The sequence below is a fragment of the Salmo trutta genome, chromosome 32 (assembly GCF_901001165.1).
Source record: "Salmo trutta chromosome 32, fSalTru1.1, whole genome shotgun sequence".
NCBI lineage: Eukaryota > Metazoa > Chordata > Actinopteri > Salmoniformes > Salmonidae > Salmo > Salmo trutta.
This window is the reverse complement of record NC_042988.1, coordinates 25,774,296-25,792,148: the sequence shown is the minus strand read 5'-3', so window position 1 is coordinate 25,792,148 and position 17,853 is coordinate 25,774,296. Positions and strand designations below refer to the sequence as shown.

Below are 17,853 nucleotides of genomic sequence, written 5' to 3'. Positions count from 1 at the left end.
CTTGCAAACTATTACAGACTACAAAGGGAAGCACAGCCGAGAGCTGCCCAGTGACACAAACCTACCAGACAAGATAAATAACCACTCTGCTCGCTTTGAGGCAAGTAACACTGAAACATGCATGAGAGCATCAACTGTTCCGGATGACTGTGATTAAGATATCTGCAGCCGATGTGAGTAAGACCTTCATACAGGTCAACATTCACAAGGCCGCAGGGCCAGACGGATTACAAGGACGTGTACTCTGAGCATACGCTGACCAACTGGCAAGTGCCTTCACTGACATGTTCAACCTCTCACTGTTTGAGTCTGTAATACCAACATGTTTCAAGCAGACCACCATTGTCCCTCTGCCCAAGAACACTAAGGTAACCTGCCTAAATGACTACCGACCCGTAGCACTAACATCTGTAGCCATGAAATGCTTTGAAAGGCTGGTCATGGCTCACATCAACACCATTATCCCAGAAACCCTAGACCCACTCCAATTTGCATACTGCACCAACTGATCCACAGATGATGCAATCTCTATTGCACTCCACGCTGCCCTTTCACACCTGGACAAAAAAAACACCCATTTGAGAATGCTATTTATTGACTACAGCTCAGTGTTCAACACCATAGTGCCCTCAAAGCTCATCACTAAGCTAAGGACCCTGGGACTAAACACCTCCCTCGTCATCTGGATCCTGGACTTCCTGACGGGCCGCCCCAGGTGGTGAGGGTAGGTAACAACACATCCACCACGCCGATCCTCAACACGGGGGCCCCTCAGGGGTGCGAGCTCAGCCCCCTCCTGTACTCCCTGTTCACTCATGACTGCACGGTCAGGCATGATTCCAACACCATCATTAAGTTTGCTGATGACACAACAGTGGTGGGCCTGATCACCGACAACGATGAGACAGCCTATAGGGAGGAGGTCAGAGACCTGGCCGTGTGATGCCAGGACAACAACCTCTCAACGTGATCAAGACAAAGGAGATAATTGTGGACTACAGGAAAATGAGGACCGAGCACGCCCCCATTCTCATCGACGGGACTGTAGTGGAGCAGGTTGAGAGCTTCAAGTTCCTTGGCGTCCACATCACCAACAAACTAACATGGTCCAAGCACACCAAGACAGTCGTGAAGAGGGCACGAGAAAACCTATTACCCCTCAGGAGACTGAAAAGATTTGGCATGGATCCTCAAAAGGTTTTACAGCTACACCATCGAGAGCATCCTGACTGGTTGCATCACTGCCTGATATGGCAACTGCTCGGCCTCCGACCGCAAGGCACTACAGAGGGTAGTGCGTACGGCCCAGTATATCACGGGGCCAAGCTTCCTGCCATCCAGGACCTCTATACCAGGCGGTGTCAGAGGAAGGCTCTAAAAATTGTCCACTCCAGACACCCTAGTCATAGACTGTTCTCTCTGCTACCGCACGGTAAGCGGTACCGGAGCGCCAAGTCTAGGTCCAAGAGGCTCCTAAATAGCCAAGCCATAAGACTCCTGAACAGCTAATCAGATGGCTACCCAGACTATTTGCATTGCCCCCCCTTTACTTTATTAATTCTACCTACATGTACATATTAGCTCGACACCGGTGCCCCTGCACATTGACATTGACTCTGTACCGGTACCCCCTGTATATAGCCCCACTATTGTTATTTACTGCTGCTCTTAAATTATTTGTTTTTCTTATCTCTTACTTGTTTGTTTTTTGTTGGTATTTTCTTAACTGCTTTGTTGGTTAAGTGCTTGTAAGTAAGCATTCCACTGTAAGTAAGAATTCCACTACACCTGTTGTATTTAGCGCATGTGACAACATTTTGATTTTAATTCTGCCCAAAAACAAATACAATTTCTCTCAACCAGTGGTATATGGGCTTTTTAGGTGAGTGCTGATGACACACTGTGATAAACAGTGCCCACTTTGTCAAAGGCAGGGGTGCTTGTCCATTCCCAGCGCGCCTCTTCAGGGTCCTGTTGGAGAGACGCATCGCTGCGATTCCGTCAAAAAATGCATCGCTGCGATTCCGTCAAAAAATGACCTAACATAAATTATGTAGAAGATATAGGATATGGTAGAAAGAGTATGTGGCCTTTTCTGTAGCCTACAGACTGGAGATGAACATTTATGACTATGTAATGAGACGGACACTTTTTACATCATGCTGGTTTCTCCAATAAAATAGCCTAACCTAAATGGCGCCCAATCAAATAAAAAATGTTAACAAACAACGTATCTTAAAAACAGGACAGTTCAAAGTTAAATTGATCATATGGAATGGACAATTACAGCTGTTGTTCAGGAGTTTCACCCCATTGTCATGATTAGTGGTTTTCAAATGTGTATTTTCGACAAGCTGATCATAGCGAAAAAGAAAATACTTCTACATTTCCCGCTGTGTAAACACATTGCAAATAGGCTCACGATAAATCCTGATAAAGTTGGGTAGCTGATATTCAGAGCTTAAATAGCCAAATTGATTAGTCACAGGAATCAGGACTAATAAATCCAATGCAATGGCCTGTTTTACAAATGATGGGCATTCATAAAATTCCATTGCTGTTGACATGGTAGGCAACAACCCGGTAAGCACAAGCCAACATGTTTTGGATGTATTATTTTGGTGTTCTACAAATAGTAGGCTTAGCACATCGATGGGCATTCATAAAATTCAATGTCAGGGGACACTGTAGGCTACACCTCAGTAAGCATGGGCCGATGCCTTATCCGATTTCTTTTTTTCCTGCGGTCCAGACCAGCCTTGATTTCAACGTCCATCATCCAGACCAAATCTGAACCAATCATGTTTGATTCAGATTTTGTCCGATCTGGACCAGCCTTGATTTGTCCCAAACATAGACATCTATAAATTAAGTATTTTCAACTTTCATTCAGAACCGACTATAACCAGGTGTTTGTTGTGTGTTCTAGAATGTTCCCATGGTCCTATGAGTTTGGCCGGACTGTGATGGCTGTGGACTACATGGTGTTTACCCTCCGTCTCATCCACATATTCGCCATCCACAAACAGCTGGGACCCAAGATCATCATCGTTGAAAAAATGGTGAGGGCTTTCTAAAAAGAGGGATAAAACCCTTTTTACTGCAGTACGTCTAGATTAGGGATGGACAACTTTCATGGTTGTGAGGGCCACAAAAAAATGGTAATGAGGGGCTCTGCGTACCCACATACATGCAGTCAAAGTCCTTGCCTTAAAGCTTTTTGGGAGCCCTAGCGAAATTTAGTTTGAGTTCATTTCCTGCAATTCTACATATTTTGTCATGGGCGTAGAGAAAATGTTGCAATTTTAAAGCAAGTTTGCTACAATTTGAGAGAAAAAAAATGAGATGGGGTGGCGAAGAATGTCATAAAATATATTTTGATTTGTGTAACACTTTTTTGGTTAATACATGATTCCATATGTGTTATTTCATAGTTTTGATGTCTTCACTATTATTCTACAACGTAAAAATTATGAAAACCCTGGAATGAGTAGGTGTGTCCAAACTTTTGACTGGTATTGTATATATGCATGTGTATACAGTGCCTTCGAAAAGTATTAAAGTTGCACAGGGAGGGGTTGAGACCCAGGGCCTCAAGCTTGATGATTAGCTTGGAGGGTACCATGGTTTTGAATGCTGAGCTGTAGTCAATGAACAGCATTCTTACATAGGTATTATTTTTGTCCAGATGGGATAGGTCAGTGTGCAGTGCGATGACGATTACATCATCTGTGGACCCGTTGGGGCCGTATGCAAACTGAAGTGGGTCTAAGGTGACTGGTAAAGTGGCGGTGATATGATCCTTGACTAGCCTCTCAAAGCACTTCATGATGACAGACGTGAGTGCTACGGGGCGGTAGTCATTTAGTTCAGTTATATTTGCCTTGGGTTGTCCTTCTGGAAGGTTCTCCCATCTCCACAGAGGAACTCTGGAGTTCTGTCAGATTGACCATCGGGTTCTTGGTCACCTCCCTGACCAAGGCCCTTCTCCCCCGATTTGCTCAGTTTGGCCGGACGGCCAGCTCTAGGAAGAGTCTTGGTGGTTCCAAACTTCTTCCATTTTAGAATGATGGAGGCCACTGTTCTTGGGGACCCTCAATGCTGCAAAAATGATTTGGTACCCTTCCCCAGATCTGTGCCTTGACACAATCCTGTCTCAGAGCTCTATGGACAATTCCTTCAACCTCATGGCTTGGTTTTTGCTCTGACATGCACTGTCAACTGTGGGACCTTTTATATAGACAGGTGTGTGCCTTTCCAAATCATGTCCAATCAATTGAATTTACACCAGGTGGGCTCCAATCAAGTTGTAGAAACATCTCAAGGATGATCAATGGAAACAGGATGCACCTGAACTCAATTTCGAGTCTCATAGCAAAGGGTCTGAATACTTATGTAAATAAGATATTTTTGTTTTTAATTGTTAATACATTTGCAAACATTTCTAAGAACCTGTTTTCACTTTGCCATTATGGGGTATTGTGTGTAGATTTCTTTTCATTTAATCAATTTTAGAATAAGGCTGTAATGTAACAAAATGTGTAAAAAGTCAAGGGGTTTGAATACCGAAGTATGTGTGTGTGTGTGTGTGTGTGTGTGTGTCATTATTGAGTCTGATAGCATAGGCAGCGCCATTGAGGCCATCTCCATTTTGAAGAAGTCAATTTCCAATTTTTGCAACTTCTATGAGTTAGCAAACAAACTGAAAGGGTGCAAACAAACCACCCTGAGTTTGTTGTTTGAACAAGTATACAGCAACTGGCCATGTCGCAGTTGCAATGAGAACTTGTTCTCAACTAGCCTACCTGGTTAAATAAAGGTGAAATAAAAAAAGGTTTGCGATTTACTGCCACCTGCAGTTATGGAATATTTGCTCACAAGTATAATTCATTGTCTGATCCCTCCTAATACCCGGATGGAATCATGTAATCCTTTATTAACCCATAGGAAGTCCCACCCATTTGACTACTTAAAAATGGTGAAAGTCCATATTGGCGCTGCCATGCTAAAACGGGCTTTTGGGAAGTAGAGTCCCCAACCTGTCTAGCAAAAATATTCAGACCCCTTGTATTTCTTCACATTTTATTAACATTGATTTAATTGTATTTTTTTTGTCAACAATCTGCTCAAAATACTCTGTCAAAGTGGAATATATATATATATATAATTTCTATTAATCTTAAAAAAAAAAAATAATGTCCCACTTTAAAATTTTGAGTAATTTGTATAGATTGTTGACAAGAAATCACAAATAAATATTTTTCAATCCCACTTTGTAAATCCAAATGGTCTGAATACTTGCAAAGCACTGTCTATGGTCTAGATCCAGGTGCTGGTTTTGGCAGTGACAACTAATATCCAAAAACAAGTTTAAAAACTGCACTAGAAAAAACAGTCAATGTCATTTTCTCCCCTTGATATTCTGTTCCCCTCCTGATTGGCAGATGAAGGACGTCTTCTTCTTCCTCTTCTTCCTGGCGGTGTGGCTCATGGCCTATGGCGTTGCCAATCAGGCACTGCTCTACTCCTACGATCCTCGTCCCGGTTGGATCTTCCGCCGAGTGTTCTACAGGCCATACCTGCACATATTTGGACATATCCCCATTCATGAAATGGATGGTGTGTTAATGTTTGTGTACGAATGTGGTTTGCATGTAACATAGTCAAGGTAACTGCCAAAATAAAGGAAACACTTGAGTAAATGAGGGATACAAAGTACTGTATATTGAAAGTAGGTGGTTCCTAAGTTAATTAAACGATTAACATCCCATCATACTTAAAACATGCCCAGTTGGCCATTATTTTGGCTACCATGGCTAGAAGAGATCTGTGACTTTGAAAGAGGGGTCTGAAAGGAGGATAGGAGATTTAATGTGTGTGTGTCCACAAAACACCAAATGATGGAATTTCTCATGGATTAAAAGGTGTTGCATCCCTCCAATAGAGTTCTAGACACTTGTAGAATCTGTGCCTAGGTGCATTGAAGCTGTTCTGGCTCGTGGTGTCCCAACGCCCTATTAAGACACTTTATGCTGGTGTTTCCTTTCTTTTGGCAGTTACCTGTGTATACCTGTATGCACACTGAGTGTACTAAACATTAAGGACACCTGAGCTGCACCCCCACCTTTTGCCCTCAGAACAGCCTGAATTCGTCGGGGCATGGACTTTACAAGGTGTCGAAAGTGTTCCACAAGGATGCTGGCCCATGTTGACTCCAATGCTTTCCACAGTTGTGCCAAATTGGCTGGATGTCCTTTGGGTGGTGGACCATTCTTGACACACAGGAAACTGTTGAGTGTGAAAAACACAGCAGCGTTGCAGTTCTTGACACAAACCGGTGCACCTGGCACCTACTACCATACCCCGTTCAATTGCACTTAAATCTTTTGTCTTGCCCATTCACCATCTGAATGGCACACACACACAATCCATGTCTCAAGGCTGGAAAATCATTCTTTAACCGGTCTCCTGCCCTTCATCTACACTGATTGAAGTGGATTTAGCAGGTGACATCAATAAGGGATCATAGCTTTCACCTGGATTCACGAGTCAGTCTATGTCATCGAAAGAGCAGGTGTTCCTAATGTTTTGTATACTCAGTGTGTGTGTGTGTATACCTGCCTCTCTCTTTCTCGGTTCCTCTATCTCTGTATCCCATCTCAATTCCCTACTCCAACCCCTGCCCAATCTACCCACTTTGTCGTACCATTTTAAATATTTATTCTGCACACCCCTCCCCCTGCTTCTTCCCATCTGTTTTGAACTCTCACCGTCTCCCTCCCTCCTCTCCCTCTGTCTGTCCGTAGCTGATAAACTGGAGGAGGGGATAGAGTGCACCAATAACGTCACCCTGATCGAGGCAGGGGCAGAGCCATGCACGAGTACCTATGCTAACTGGCTGGTGGTCATCTTATTGGTCATCTTCCTGCTGGTCACCAACATCCTGCTGGTCAACCTGCTCATTGCCATGTTCAGGTAACGGACCCTCTCGGTCTGTCCCTCTTTCCCACTCTGTCCCTCTTTCACTCTCTGTCCCTCTTTCATACTCTGTCCCTCTTTCCCATCTAGCCCCCCCCAATATGCCTGTTTTCACTCTATTTGTGTTCCCCTTGAGAGATCATCACTCATTCAGTAGGCCTCTTTAATCCGTGGGCTGAATTCATCTTATCTAGTTCCTTACTGTTGTTGTATTTGATACTAGCCCTGCATGTTTCAGTGTTGTCAAAATGCCATATCTTTTTCTGGCTCTTCTTTCATGTGTGTCATTGGGGCCCAAAACATCATTAACCAAAAAGTATAATAAAATCAATAATTTGTTATATGAGTGGGAGTCACCTATTCCCTGATATTCTGCCTGTTAACCACTTCTCGCTCTCCTTCCTTCCTTCCTTCCTTCCTTCCTTCCTTCCTTCCTTCCTTCCTTCCTTCCTTCCTTCCTGCAGTTACACATTCTCCAAAGTGCAGGAGCACAGCGACACCCACTGGAAGTTCCAGCGCTACAACTTGATTGCAGAGTACCACTCTAGACCCTGTCTGGCTCCACCCTTCATCATCCTCTCCCACCTCCACCTCTTCATCAAGAGACACATCCGCAGGATCCCCTCTGTCAAGATCAAACACTTTGGTGAGAGACTGGGGGAGGGAGACAGAGGAAGGGAGACCAATGATCAGATAATTCACTTCAAGTATTGAACTTCCAGTATTTTAGAAGTCTACTTCCATTGTCCTTCAAGAGTATTTTTCTCATTTTCTCTTTGTTCTTTCCTCCTCCTCTATCCCTCCTTCAGTTCTGGATATCCGTGGCAGGCAGGCCAGTAGACTGAACACATGGGAGGCCATCCAGAAGGAGAATATACTGTCTGCCCAGAACAAACGAGAGCGAGAGAAAGACTCAGAGAGACTCAAACGCACCTCTGTCAAGTGAGACATCACTCCATCTCTCACCCTCGTCCACTTATTTATGTCATCGACTAAATGCCAAATTCATTTAAAAGCTTCAGTTAACAGCTCGGCTTGATCTGGCCTATGAATAGAATGGTGTAGATTGATTGTCTTCCAGTGTTAGGTATCGGGTCAATGACATTTTACATTTATGAATCAAACTACACTTCCTAAATTGACTGAGAAGTGAATTGACCGCTAATCTGTGTTGCGGTTGTGTCTGAAGGGTGGACAGTGTCCTAAAGCAGATGGCAGAGATCCGGGACCACGGCCACAGGCTCAGAATGCTGGAGACAGAGGTCAGTGTCAGCCTGGGCTGCTGCCCGCAGCTCCCTCTCTCACACACACACACACACACACACACACACACACCCTGCTTTATCTGCGCAGTGGCAACGAGACACGTGTCTGAAGTTTCAGTGGTTCTTAATGGGGGGGGGGCTTAGTGTGTGTGTGTGTGTGTGTGTGTGTGTGTGTGTGTGTGTGTGTGTGTGTGTGTGTGTGTGTGTGTGTGTGCATAACGGGGGCTCAATGCGCCTCCCCTGGTTTCACCCTCAACATTTGGACTGTAGCTGTTGAATCTGCCTGCTCAGCACTGTATAGAGTCCATCCATCATGGTCACCCCTCTCACCCTCCCTCTCCCTGTCTCTCTCTCTCTCTGTCTCTCTCGCTCTCACTGTCTCTCTCACCCTCCCTCTCTCTCTCTCTCTCTCTCTGTCTCTCTCACTGTCTCTCTCACTGTCTCTCTCACTGTCTCTCTCAACCTCCCTCTCACTCCCTCCCTCTCTCTCCCTGTCTCTCTCTCCCTGTCTCTCTCTCCCTGTCTCTGTCTCCCTGTCTCTGTCTCGCTCCCAGGTGGAGTACTGTTCTAGTGCCCTCTCCTGGATGGCGCAGGCTCTCTCTCAGAGTAACTTGATAAAGCCCACACGTCCTCCACCTGCTCTCCGAGGTAAGTTTGCATACAGATATGTAATACATATGATATAGGTTACACATATGTTCTATTTCTACGAAATGGTGCCTCCTACCTCCGAGAGACCTTTCCAGTCATGGGATATAACATTTAAATTAACTTTATTGATCCCCAGCCAATTTTATTACTTGGTTTTATGTATTAATTCCAGTTTCTGTTGTGTTTTCTCTTTCAGATCTAACTCTCCAACTAGCTGACCCAAGTCTGATGGAGAATAATGAAATCTAGACACACGTGTACACACACACACACACAATCACTGTCACTCAGAGCAAAAGAATGTCTGACTCGGTGCTCATTCGTCCATCGTCTTTTTATAAACTTTGATCATTTGAACTGCTGCCATTTTGTAAGTGGATCATTGTTGCTCTTCTATGTTATACTTAATGTTCCTATGTTGTTCTAGAAATCTTTTTCCTGTGGGTTCTATGGGCATCTGTTATTAATGTAATATGTACAGACATTTGTAAAAGTGCCATTCAAATGTCTCTACCCCCATAATGACATGACCAGGTACAAACACATTCAACCTGACACGATCACAAGAACATACTTTGTTTGTATGTTGATTTTTGGTTTTGCACTCAAAGACTGTCAGCAAGGGCTATATTCAATCAGTTCTGCCTTAATGCACGGTAACCGACAACTCTATAGCAGTTTCATTGTTTTTATTTAGGTGATGTCAGAGTTGTAATTGTGTTGGAGCTGTCAAATCAGAATACTGCTCCCTGCTTTATATGATCAGTACACCGACCGTGCACGTGCGCATGTTGATTTTGTCAATCCCCACCAGACACGATCAGGACAAAATACCAAAATCAACTGTGAATAAATTATATTAATTTTGGGGCAGGTGGAAACACACCTGAAACTAGCAGGTTAGCCGCTAGTGGGCTTTATTTTCACTATCGTCTGGGCTTGATGTGCAAAGCTGGTAATACACACGTGTCCCCCGGCAACCGGTTCCAACATAAATCATTCTCCCTTTCCTTGATTTAATGGCGAGAAGGCAACAAAAAAAACTTGGAAAATATGCGTACCTGCTTTATAAAACACCATTTCCACCACCATGCTGGAGTGGCTAATGCCTAGGAATGCTATTTCCTGATGTTGCACCCAGTGTTCAGCCAGGGATAAACAAAAGACTACTGCAACCTGATTGGCTGAACGCGATGTGAAATTTCACTTCCTTATGCTATAAAATATATTTTACCAAAACAAATATGATTCTTCATGTTCTGAATTGTTAAATGGGGTCTTTCTCTAACATATCATTAACATTATCCAAAAAGTCAGATTTCATAATGTAGTACATCCGATAATAAGCACTGAGCTCTGTTGACGGGGCGGTGCCGCTTTCTCACAGCGGATTTTACATGTGGTGGTGGTGGTCATGTAAAAAGGTGTTTCCGCGAGTCGCTAAATTAGCATGCCACAAACTGAATTAAATCTAAAAAGCTTTGAAAATAGAAAGCTTGCGGTATGCTTGTTTTTTAGAGGAATTTTGCATTAATATGAAAAGCATATACTAAAGTATGAAAATATTACGTGGTCTCAAAATCGATTTCTTTCTTACCTCTATATAGAGCCCACCAACTTGTAGTCCTAAAATCCAGAAATGGATTACTTGTGGTTCGTTCAGCCATTCCTATCGGTAAAATGAATGGGGAAAGAAAAGGGTTTGGGATAAACACAGAAAGTAAGGTCTGAGGTTAACACAGGCTAGGGAGACCTTATATGTTTTGTTCTGTGAGATAATATCAGTCGGCAAACATGAACTTTGAATTATGAAGTATTTATGTGATATTATTTATGACATATTCTTAAAACGAGATGTCTTCTGATGAAGATTATCTCATAGGTTTAGGAAATCTTATATGTTTTGTTCTATGTTTACCACAGACCTTATTTTCAGCGTTTATCTAAAACCCTACAACAGCTCTTTCTCCATAGGCTTTGCCCAAAAAACCATGGCAGAGTTGTGTCATTCCTAACATGCAGTGCCTTTTCTGTCCCCAGGAAATATCACTTCTTATTTACTGTAAAATAGTTTAAAATTTGGATTCTAAAACGCTTTAAATATAAGGCCAGTTATCCTTTACCTTGAAAACACAAAATATGGATTTTGAAGGGGAATGTTATGCATTTCGAATATTTTATTCAGTGGATGTAGGCATTTTTGCCACCTCCCCAGGTCTTATTCGTCAACTTTTAAGAGAAATAATTATATAAAACCTTTTTTCATTATTTTATAGTCCTAGTTAAAATATCTCATCAAAAATGTTTTTTTTTTCATGATTATTGTATTTATTGTTATTATTGTATTTAACATTTTCTGTGTGTCCCTGATATCATTTTCCACCCTGTTAGTTTATAGTAATTTTCCTTTAAGAAAACAGCCCCTTACCACAGTGACATGTTCAGGAAGTGTCATCATTGTCTTTGTGGTAAAACAATGGTGCAAAGCTAAATAAATATAAACACTCTGTTTTATCTATTATTCCGTGTTTCATGATGCTAATCTGCCTCACTCATATTTTACACCCTGTTAGGCTAAATTATAGAGCCATTTATTTTTATTTTACAATGTTAAAACACATTTTACATAGAAGTTAAACACTTTTTTAAGTGTTTATCATTATGCTTTTTTAATCTCAATCACCAACAGAGCTATGGCTAATGGGCTCCAAATTTCTACCCTGTTAAATTCCACTCTGTTAGGATTATGAAATGATTGTATGGGATTATACACCGAACAGGGATTTCAGTGCTTGTTCTTGACCAATATGTTTTTCTGATAGTCAAACATGTTTTTTTTCTAAAATGAAAAATATATAAATTTCTTCCCAAAAATTATGAGGTCCAAAATGCACCGGATTGTACGAATGACCCAGTTAGTGGCAACAAAAAGACACCATTGCTATTGCTCTCTATTGTGGTGGAGCAACACTGGGCTGCGACTGGCGCAGAGATGGATGGGAAGGTAGGGGGATAATGAGTTGAGGATGGGATGGAGTGGAGTGGAAAAAGGTGGAGGTAGAATAGTGAGAGTAAAGAAGAAGAAGCCTGAGGACCCTTTGCAGGTTTTGTCAGAGGAGAGTAGTGATGAGGGAAGTTCTGTTTGCAGTGTTGTACTGAGAGAAGTGGAGTTCAAGGTGTTAGTGAAATTTAAGGATGGAAAGGGAAAGGGAGATACCTAGTCAGTTGTACAACTGAATGCCTTCAACTGAAATGTGTCTTCTGCATTTAATCCAACCTCTCTAAATCAGAGAGGTGCGAGGGATGAGGGTGGAGTCACGGCGCTGAGTCCGATCATGTTGACGAGGGATTTGGAGAGTAAAGTAGGAGAGGTTGTGTCTGCTAAGGTCCTTCGTGACGGAAGTTTGGCGGTGGTGTGTATCAGTGCTGAACAGCATGAGAAGGAGCTCAAACTCAAAAGGTATTGTGGCAAACCTCTTCAAAGTTAGGAGCGTTTGTCATAAATTAAGTGGGAAACTGTCACCAAAGTCAGCCCAGAATGAAAGTTCTTTCGAACATGACAGTACCTGTGTGTTTGTTTCGCTGTCCTGGTCCACCCAGGCCGCAGGTAAGGTAAAGGATAGCAGGGTTCGGTACACAAATCTGGTTCTCGGTAGGTCCAGGTCTAAACGCCAACAGGTAAGTCCAAAACAGTCCAGCTCGTACACGGTAAATCCAGCCAATGTAGATTGTCTCTTTCTCTATGGTTCATAGATCCTTCCCGCCCTCTCTCCCTCTTCCTGGTTTTTCTTGACCTTTTATCTGTGGGTCGGCTCCACCTTCTGAGGGTTCCCCTTGCTTCTGGGAATTGTAGTTTTGGCAGTCGGCCATTTTGTGATCTGTAGTTCTGATCGGGGTGGCCATTTTAGTGATCGGGCAGAGCCCATTTATTAGTTCTGCTCTCACATATCTGCCATTTATCACTCGACCCCCTTCTTTGCCACACATCTCCCCCCCCTAGATCCGACCCCCTAGGTCGGGCTACCGCAGCAAAATATGCGTGCATGCGGGATAACCCATCCACATTTCCCATTTCCTTTCCTGCTCTGTGTTTCAAGTCAAAGTGAAATGGTTGGAGACTCAAAAACCACCGCATCACCCGAGCGTTCTTCTCTTTAGCCCTATGCATCCAGGTGAGTGGTGCATGGTCACTGATGAGGGTGAAGTGGCGCCCCAGCAGGTAGTATTTCAGGCTTTCCAGAGCCCACTTTACTGCCAGCGCCTCTTTCTCAACAACTGAGTAGTTGGTTTCCCGTGGTTCCAGCTTCCTGCTTAAAAACAGGATGGGGTGTTCCACCCCTTCTGCCTCTTGGGACAGCACTGCTCCCAAGCCGACCTCTGAAGCATCCGTCTGAACCACAAACTCTCTCTCAAAGTCTGGTACCACCAGCACTGGATTACAGCAGAGGGCCTCCTGTAATGTCCTAAATGCTTTGGTGGCCCTTTCATCCCACTTGACCATGTTTGGCCCTCTGGCTCTAGTTATGTCGGTGAGTGGGGCGGCCACTGTGGCATAACTTGGGATGAACTTCCGGTAGTATCCGGTCAGCCCTAGGAAGGCTCGAACCTGCTTCTTATTTACTGGTTTCGGCCATTCTCTAATTGCCTCCACCTTCTTACGTTGGGGTTTGATTAATCCTCTTCCCACTGTGTATCCCAGAGACTCCATTTCCTCTAACCCCACATAACACTTGGCAGGGTTCGCCGTGAGCCCTGCCTTTCTAAGGGCGTCTAACACCGCCTGTACCCGGGGTAAGTGGGATTCCCAATCTGGGCTGTAGATCCCCACGTCATCTAAATAAGCTGCGGCGTATGTTTGGTGCGGTTTTAGGACCTTGTCCATGAGCCGTTGAAAGGTGGCTGGGGCCCCGTGTAGGCCGAATGGCATGACGGTGTATTGAAACAAACCGTCAGGGGTTGCAAAGGCTGTCTTTTCTTTGGCCCTGGGGGTCAGAGGAATTTGCCAGTACCCTTTTGTCAGTTCCAGGGTTGTAATGTACCGAGCTTTACCAATTTTCTCCAGTAGTTCGTCTACTCTGGGCATGGGGTAGGCATCAAATTTGGAGATTTCATTTACCTTCCGAAAGTCGTTACAGAACCGCAAAGACCCATCGGGCTTGGAGACCATCACAATTGGGCTAGACCACTCACTATGTGACTCTTCGATCACTCCAGCTGTCAACATTTTCTCCGTCTCTGCTCTAATCGCTGCCTGTCGAGCCTCGGGTACCCGATATGGCCTCATGCTCACTTTTCTCCCTGGTAGGGAAACGATATCATGAGCTGTAACCTCAGTTCGGCCGGGTACTTCTGAAAACACATCTCTGTTTTTCTGGATCAGGGTCTTTACTTCCTGTACTTGTGCTGGGGACAAAGTAGGTGAAATATTTACTTCAGCTGTCTCCTGAGTGTGTGTGGGGTACGTGACCATTAGTGTTTCTCTCTCTCTCCATGCTTTTAACAGGTTTATGTGATAGATCTGTTCCTGGGGCCGTCGACCTGGCTGTCGGATCCGATAATTAACTTCTCCTATTCTCTCCAGTACTTCATATGGTCCTTTCCATGTGGCTAGTAGTTTGCACTCTACCGTGGGGATCAGCACTAACACCTTATCTCCCGGTTGAAATTCCCTCAGGGTAGCCTGCCGGTTATAAGTGTGCCGCTGGTGCTCTTGTGCTTGTCTCATGTGCTCTCTGACGATGGGCATGACTGTGGCTATCCTGTTTTGCATTGCCGTGACGTGCTCTATGACACTAGTATACGGGGTGGATTGGTGTTCCCAGGTTTCCCGGGCGATGTCTAAGATTCCCCGGGGGTGCCTCCCATATACCAGCTCGAAGGGAGAAAACCCCAGCGAGGCTTGAGGAACCTCTCTAATGGCAAACATCAGATATGGCAACATGCAATCCCAGTTTTTCCCATCCTTGTCGATTACCTTCCAGAGCATTGACTTCAGGGTCCGGTTGAATCTCTCAACCAGCCCGTCCGTCTGTGGATGGTAAACCGATGTCCTCAACTGTTTCACCTGCCACAATTTACAAAGGTCCGCCATAAGGCGGGACATAAAGGGGGTCCCCTGGTCAGTAAGGATCTCCTTTGGGACCCCAACCCTGGTGAACAATAGCACTAGTTCCTTGCCGATATTTTTGGAAGCAATTGTCCGAAGGGGAATGGCTTCTGGGTAGCGAGTGGCATAATCTAGAATGACCAGAATGTATTGGTGCCCTCTGGCAGATTTGGGTAGTGGGCCCACTATGTCCATCGCTATCCTCTCAAATGGCGTTTCAATTATGGGGAGTGGCACTAACGGGCTTCTAAACGCTGGTCGGGGAGCTGTTACCTGGCACTCCGGGCACTCTCCACAATGCCGAGCCACTTCAGCCTGAATTCCTGGCCAGTAAAACCTCCTTACAATCCGGTCTCGGGTTTTATTGATACCAAGGTGTCCACCCAGAATGTGCCCATGAGCTAGATCCAGTACTGTCTTCCTGTACCGGGTGGGGACCAACAACTGTTCCACCACATCAACCCCTATTTTTGAGACTCTGTACACCAAACCATTTTTCATGATGAAGTGGGGAAAACTATTAGGCATCATCCTATCATTTATGGGAGTACCATCTACGACCTGCACGTCTGCTCTGGCTTGCTGCAGGGTTGGATCCTGGTTTTGGGCCGTCCCGAAATTAGTCATGGACCCTGCCAGGTCTGCTGGTTCTAGATAGTCGTCCTCTAGATTCAGATCGACCCCAGCCCCACTAGTACTGGGCTGTTCATTATCAACGAGGTTTGCCACTTCATCCTCATCCTCCCCTACTAGTACCTGTGATGTTGGCCCCTGGGAGACCTCTTTTCTTGGCCTTGGTTGAAGGCCCCATGCTTCTTCCTGCTTGGTCAGGGTTGTTGGCTTCTCAAATATGCCATTCTTTTGACCTAATTTCGCAAAGTTAGGAAAGTATCTACCCAATATTACATCACATGGCATCTTTGGGACCACGCCGACCTCATAATCCAGCAGACTGTCCTCTGTTTGTATGCTCACTAATGCTGTGGGGTACAGACGGGTATCCCCATGAATGCACGTAACACTGATATCCTGACTTGTATCCAGTTTATGCGTCGGCACTAGGTTTGCAACTACCAGGGTTAGCATACTGCCGGAATCCAGTAGTGCTTCAACCTCCTTCCCTTCAACCTTCACCCTGCACATATGTTTGTTTCTTGATCTTTCAAGTACAGTGGTTACCACGGGACATGCATACCATATCTCATCTTCTTTTTCACCGAGGTTACATTGCATTGGCTCTTCTTTAATAGGGCAGTAGGCTGCAATATGTCCCGGTCGATTACAATTGTAACAGATAATAGGGTTCCGAAGGGGAGACCTCCTCGACCCCCAGTCCCGGTTTCCGGTTTTTCCCTTAGTGTCTCGGCCCGATTCTGATTCTTTCCTCATGGCCCCACGCTGCTCTCCTCCCCCTCCCCCTGTTGGGACAGTCTTACCCTGTCCGCTGGTTCGCCCAGGCCTGGGGAATGGGAATCTTTCCTCCTGCGCCTGCTCAGCTGTTCCTGCCGTACAATACCGTTCAACCAGGCCCACGAGATGGTCGGCGGAAAGTACCTCGTTCTGGCCAACCCATCGTCGCACTTCTTGGGGTAGACCTCGCTGAAACTGGTTGAGTACGATGGTCTCGACGACCTCGGCGGACAAACGGGTCTCCGGTCGCAACCATTTCCGTGCCAGGTGAATCAAGTCGAACATCTGTGTTCGGGGGGGTTGTTCCGGTCTGTAGGACCACTGGTGGAAGCGGTGTGCCCTCACGGTATCGGTCACTCCCAGTCTAGTCAGAATCTCTCCCTTGAGTTTATTGTAATCCTGTGCATCCTTCAACTCCAGGTCGAAATATGCTTTTTGAGCGTCCCCTGCCAGGTATGGTGCCAGAAGCCCTGCCCATTCTTCTTTCGGCCACTTCTCCCTCTCTGCCGTCCTTTCGAAGGTGGTAAGATATGCTTCCACATCATCCTGCACTGTCATTTTTTGAAGAAAATGATTGGCCCACCTTTGGGGATTTGCAGCTGGTAACTGAGCCCCAATTTGGTCCGCTAGCCCCTTTAGGCCTTCTCTTAACTCCCGGGTGTTTCTCTCTTGCTCTTCTCTGAGCAGCTGGTTGGTGCGGTGCTGGACCTGTAACGTGTCCTGATACATTCGCATTGCATCCTGATGAGCTATTTGTTGAGCTCTAGTTGCCTCTTGTTGGGCGGCCGCCGCTTGTAACAGGGCCTGTATGGCTCCCTCCATACTCATTTTCCTGAAAAACTGTCCTAACCAAACAAAGCCACAAAAAAAACCTGACTCCCCTTTGGAGTGCTAACTAAACTTTTTTTTACATTTTTTAAATTTTTTCTACCTAACCAGCAGTATGGTTAATCCAGTGCCCACATTCTCCACCACGTGTGGCAAACCTCTTCAAAGTTAGGAGCGTTTGTCACAAATTAAGTGGGAAACTGTCACCAAAGTCAGCCCAGAATGAAAGTTCTTTCGAACATGACAGTACCTGTGTGTTTGTTTCGCTGTCCTGGTCCACCCAGGCCGCAGGTAAGGTAAAGGATAGCAGGGTTCGGTACACAAATCTGGTTCTCGGTAGGTCCAGGTCTAAACGCCAACAGGTAAGTCCAAAACAGTCCAGCTCGTACACGGTAAATCCAGCCAATGTAGATTGTCTCTTTCTCTATGGTTCATAGATCCTTCCCGCCCTCTCTCCCTCTTCCTGGTTTTTCTTGACCTTTTATCTGTGGGTCGGCTCCACCTTCTGAGGGTTCCCCTTGCTTCTGGGAATTGTAGTTTTGGCAGTCGGCCATTTTGTGATCTGTAGTTCTGATCGGGGTGGCCATTTTAGTGATCGGGCAGAGCCGTTTATTA

The 17,853-nt window shown here is 45.0% G+C and overlaps 1 protein-coding gene across 1 annotated transcript in view; it reads left to right on the top strand.

Moving 5' to 3' along the window:
• The window catches only part of LOC115171552 (transient receptor potential cation channel subfamily M member 4), a 73,531-nt gene extending 62,116 nt beyond the window's left edge, over positions 1 to 11,415 (top strand). The window contains exons 20-27 of the mRNA XM_029728492.1: positions 2,930 to 3,062; positions 5,445 to 5,619; positions 6,807 to 6,975; positions 7,443 to 7,624; positions 7,788 to 7,920; positions 8,168 to 8,240; positions 8,798 to 8,891; positions 9,091 to 11,415. Of these exons, the coding sequence (XP_029584352.1) occupies positions 2,930 to 3,062; positions 5,445 to 5,619; positions 6,807 to 6,975; positions 7,443 to 7,624; positions 7,788 to 7,920; positions 8,168 to 8,240; positions 8,798 to 8,891; positions 9,091 to 9,143 (1,012 nt within the window). The 3' untranslated portion in view covers positions 9,144 to 11,415. The remainder of the gene's footprint in view (positions 1 to 2,929; positions 3,063 to 5,444; positions 5,620 to 6,806; positions 6,976 to 7,442; positions 7,625 to 7,787; positions 7,921 to 8,167; positions 8,241 to 8,797; positions 8,892 to 9,090) is intronic.
• Positions 11,416 to 17,853: the final 6,438 nt, after the last annotated feature.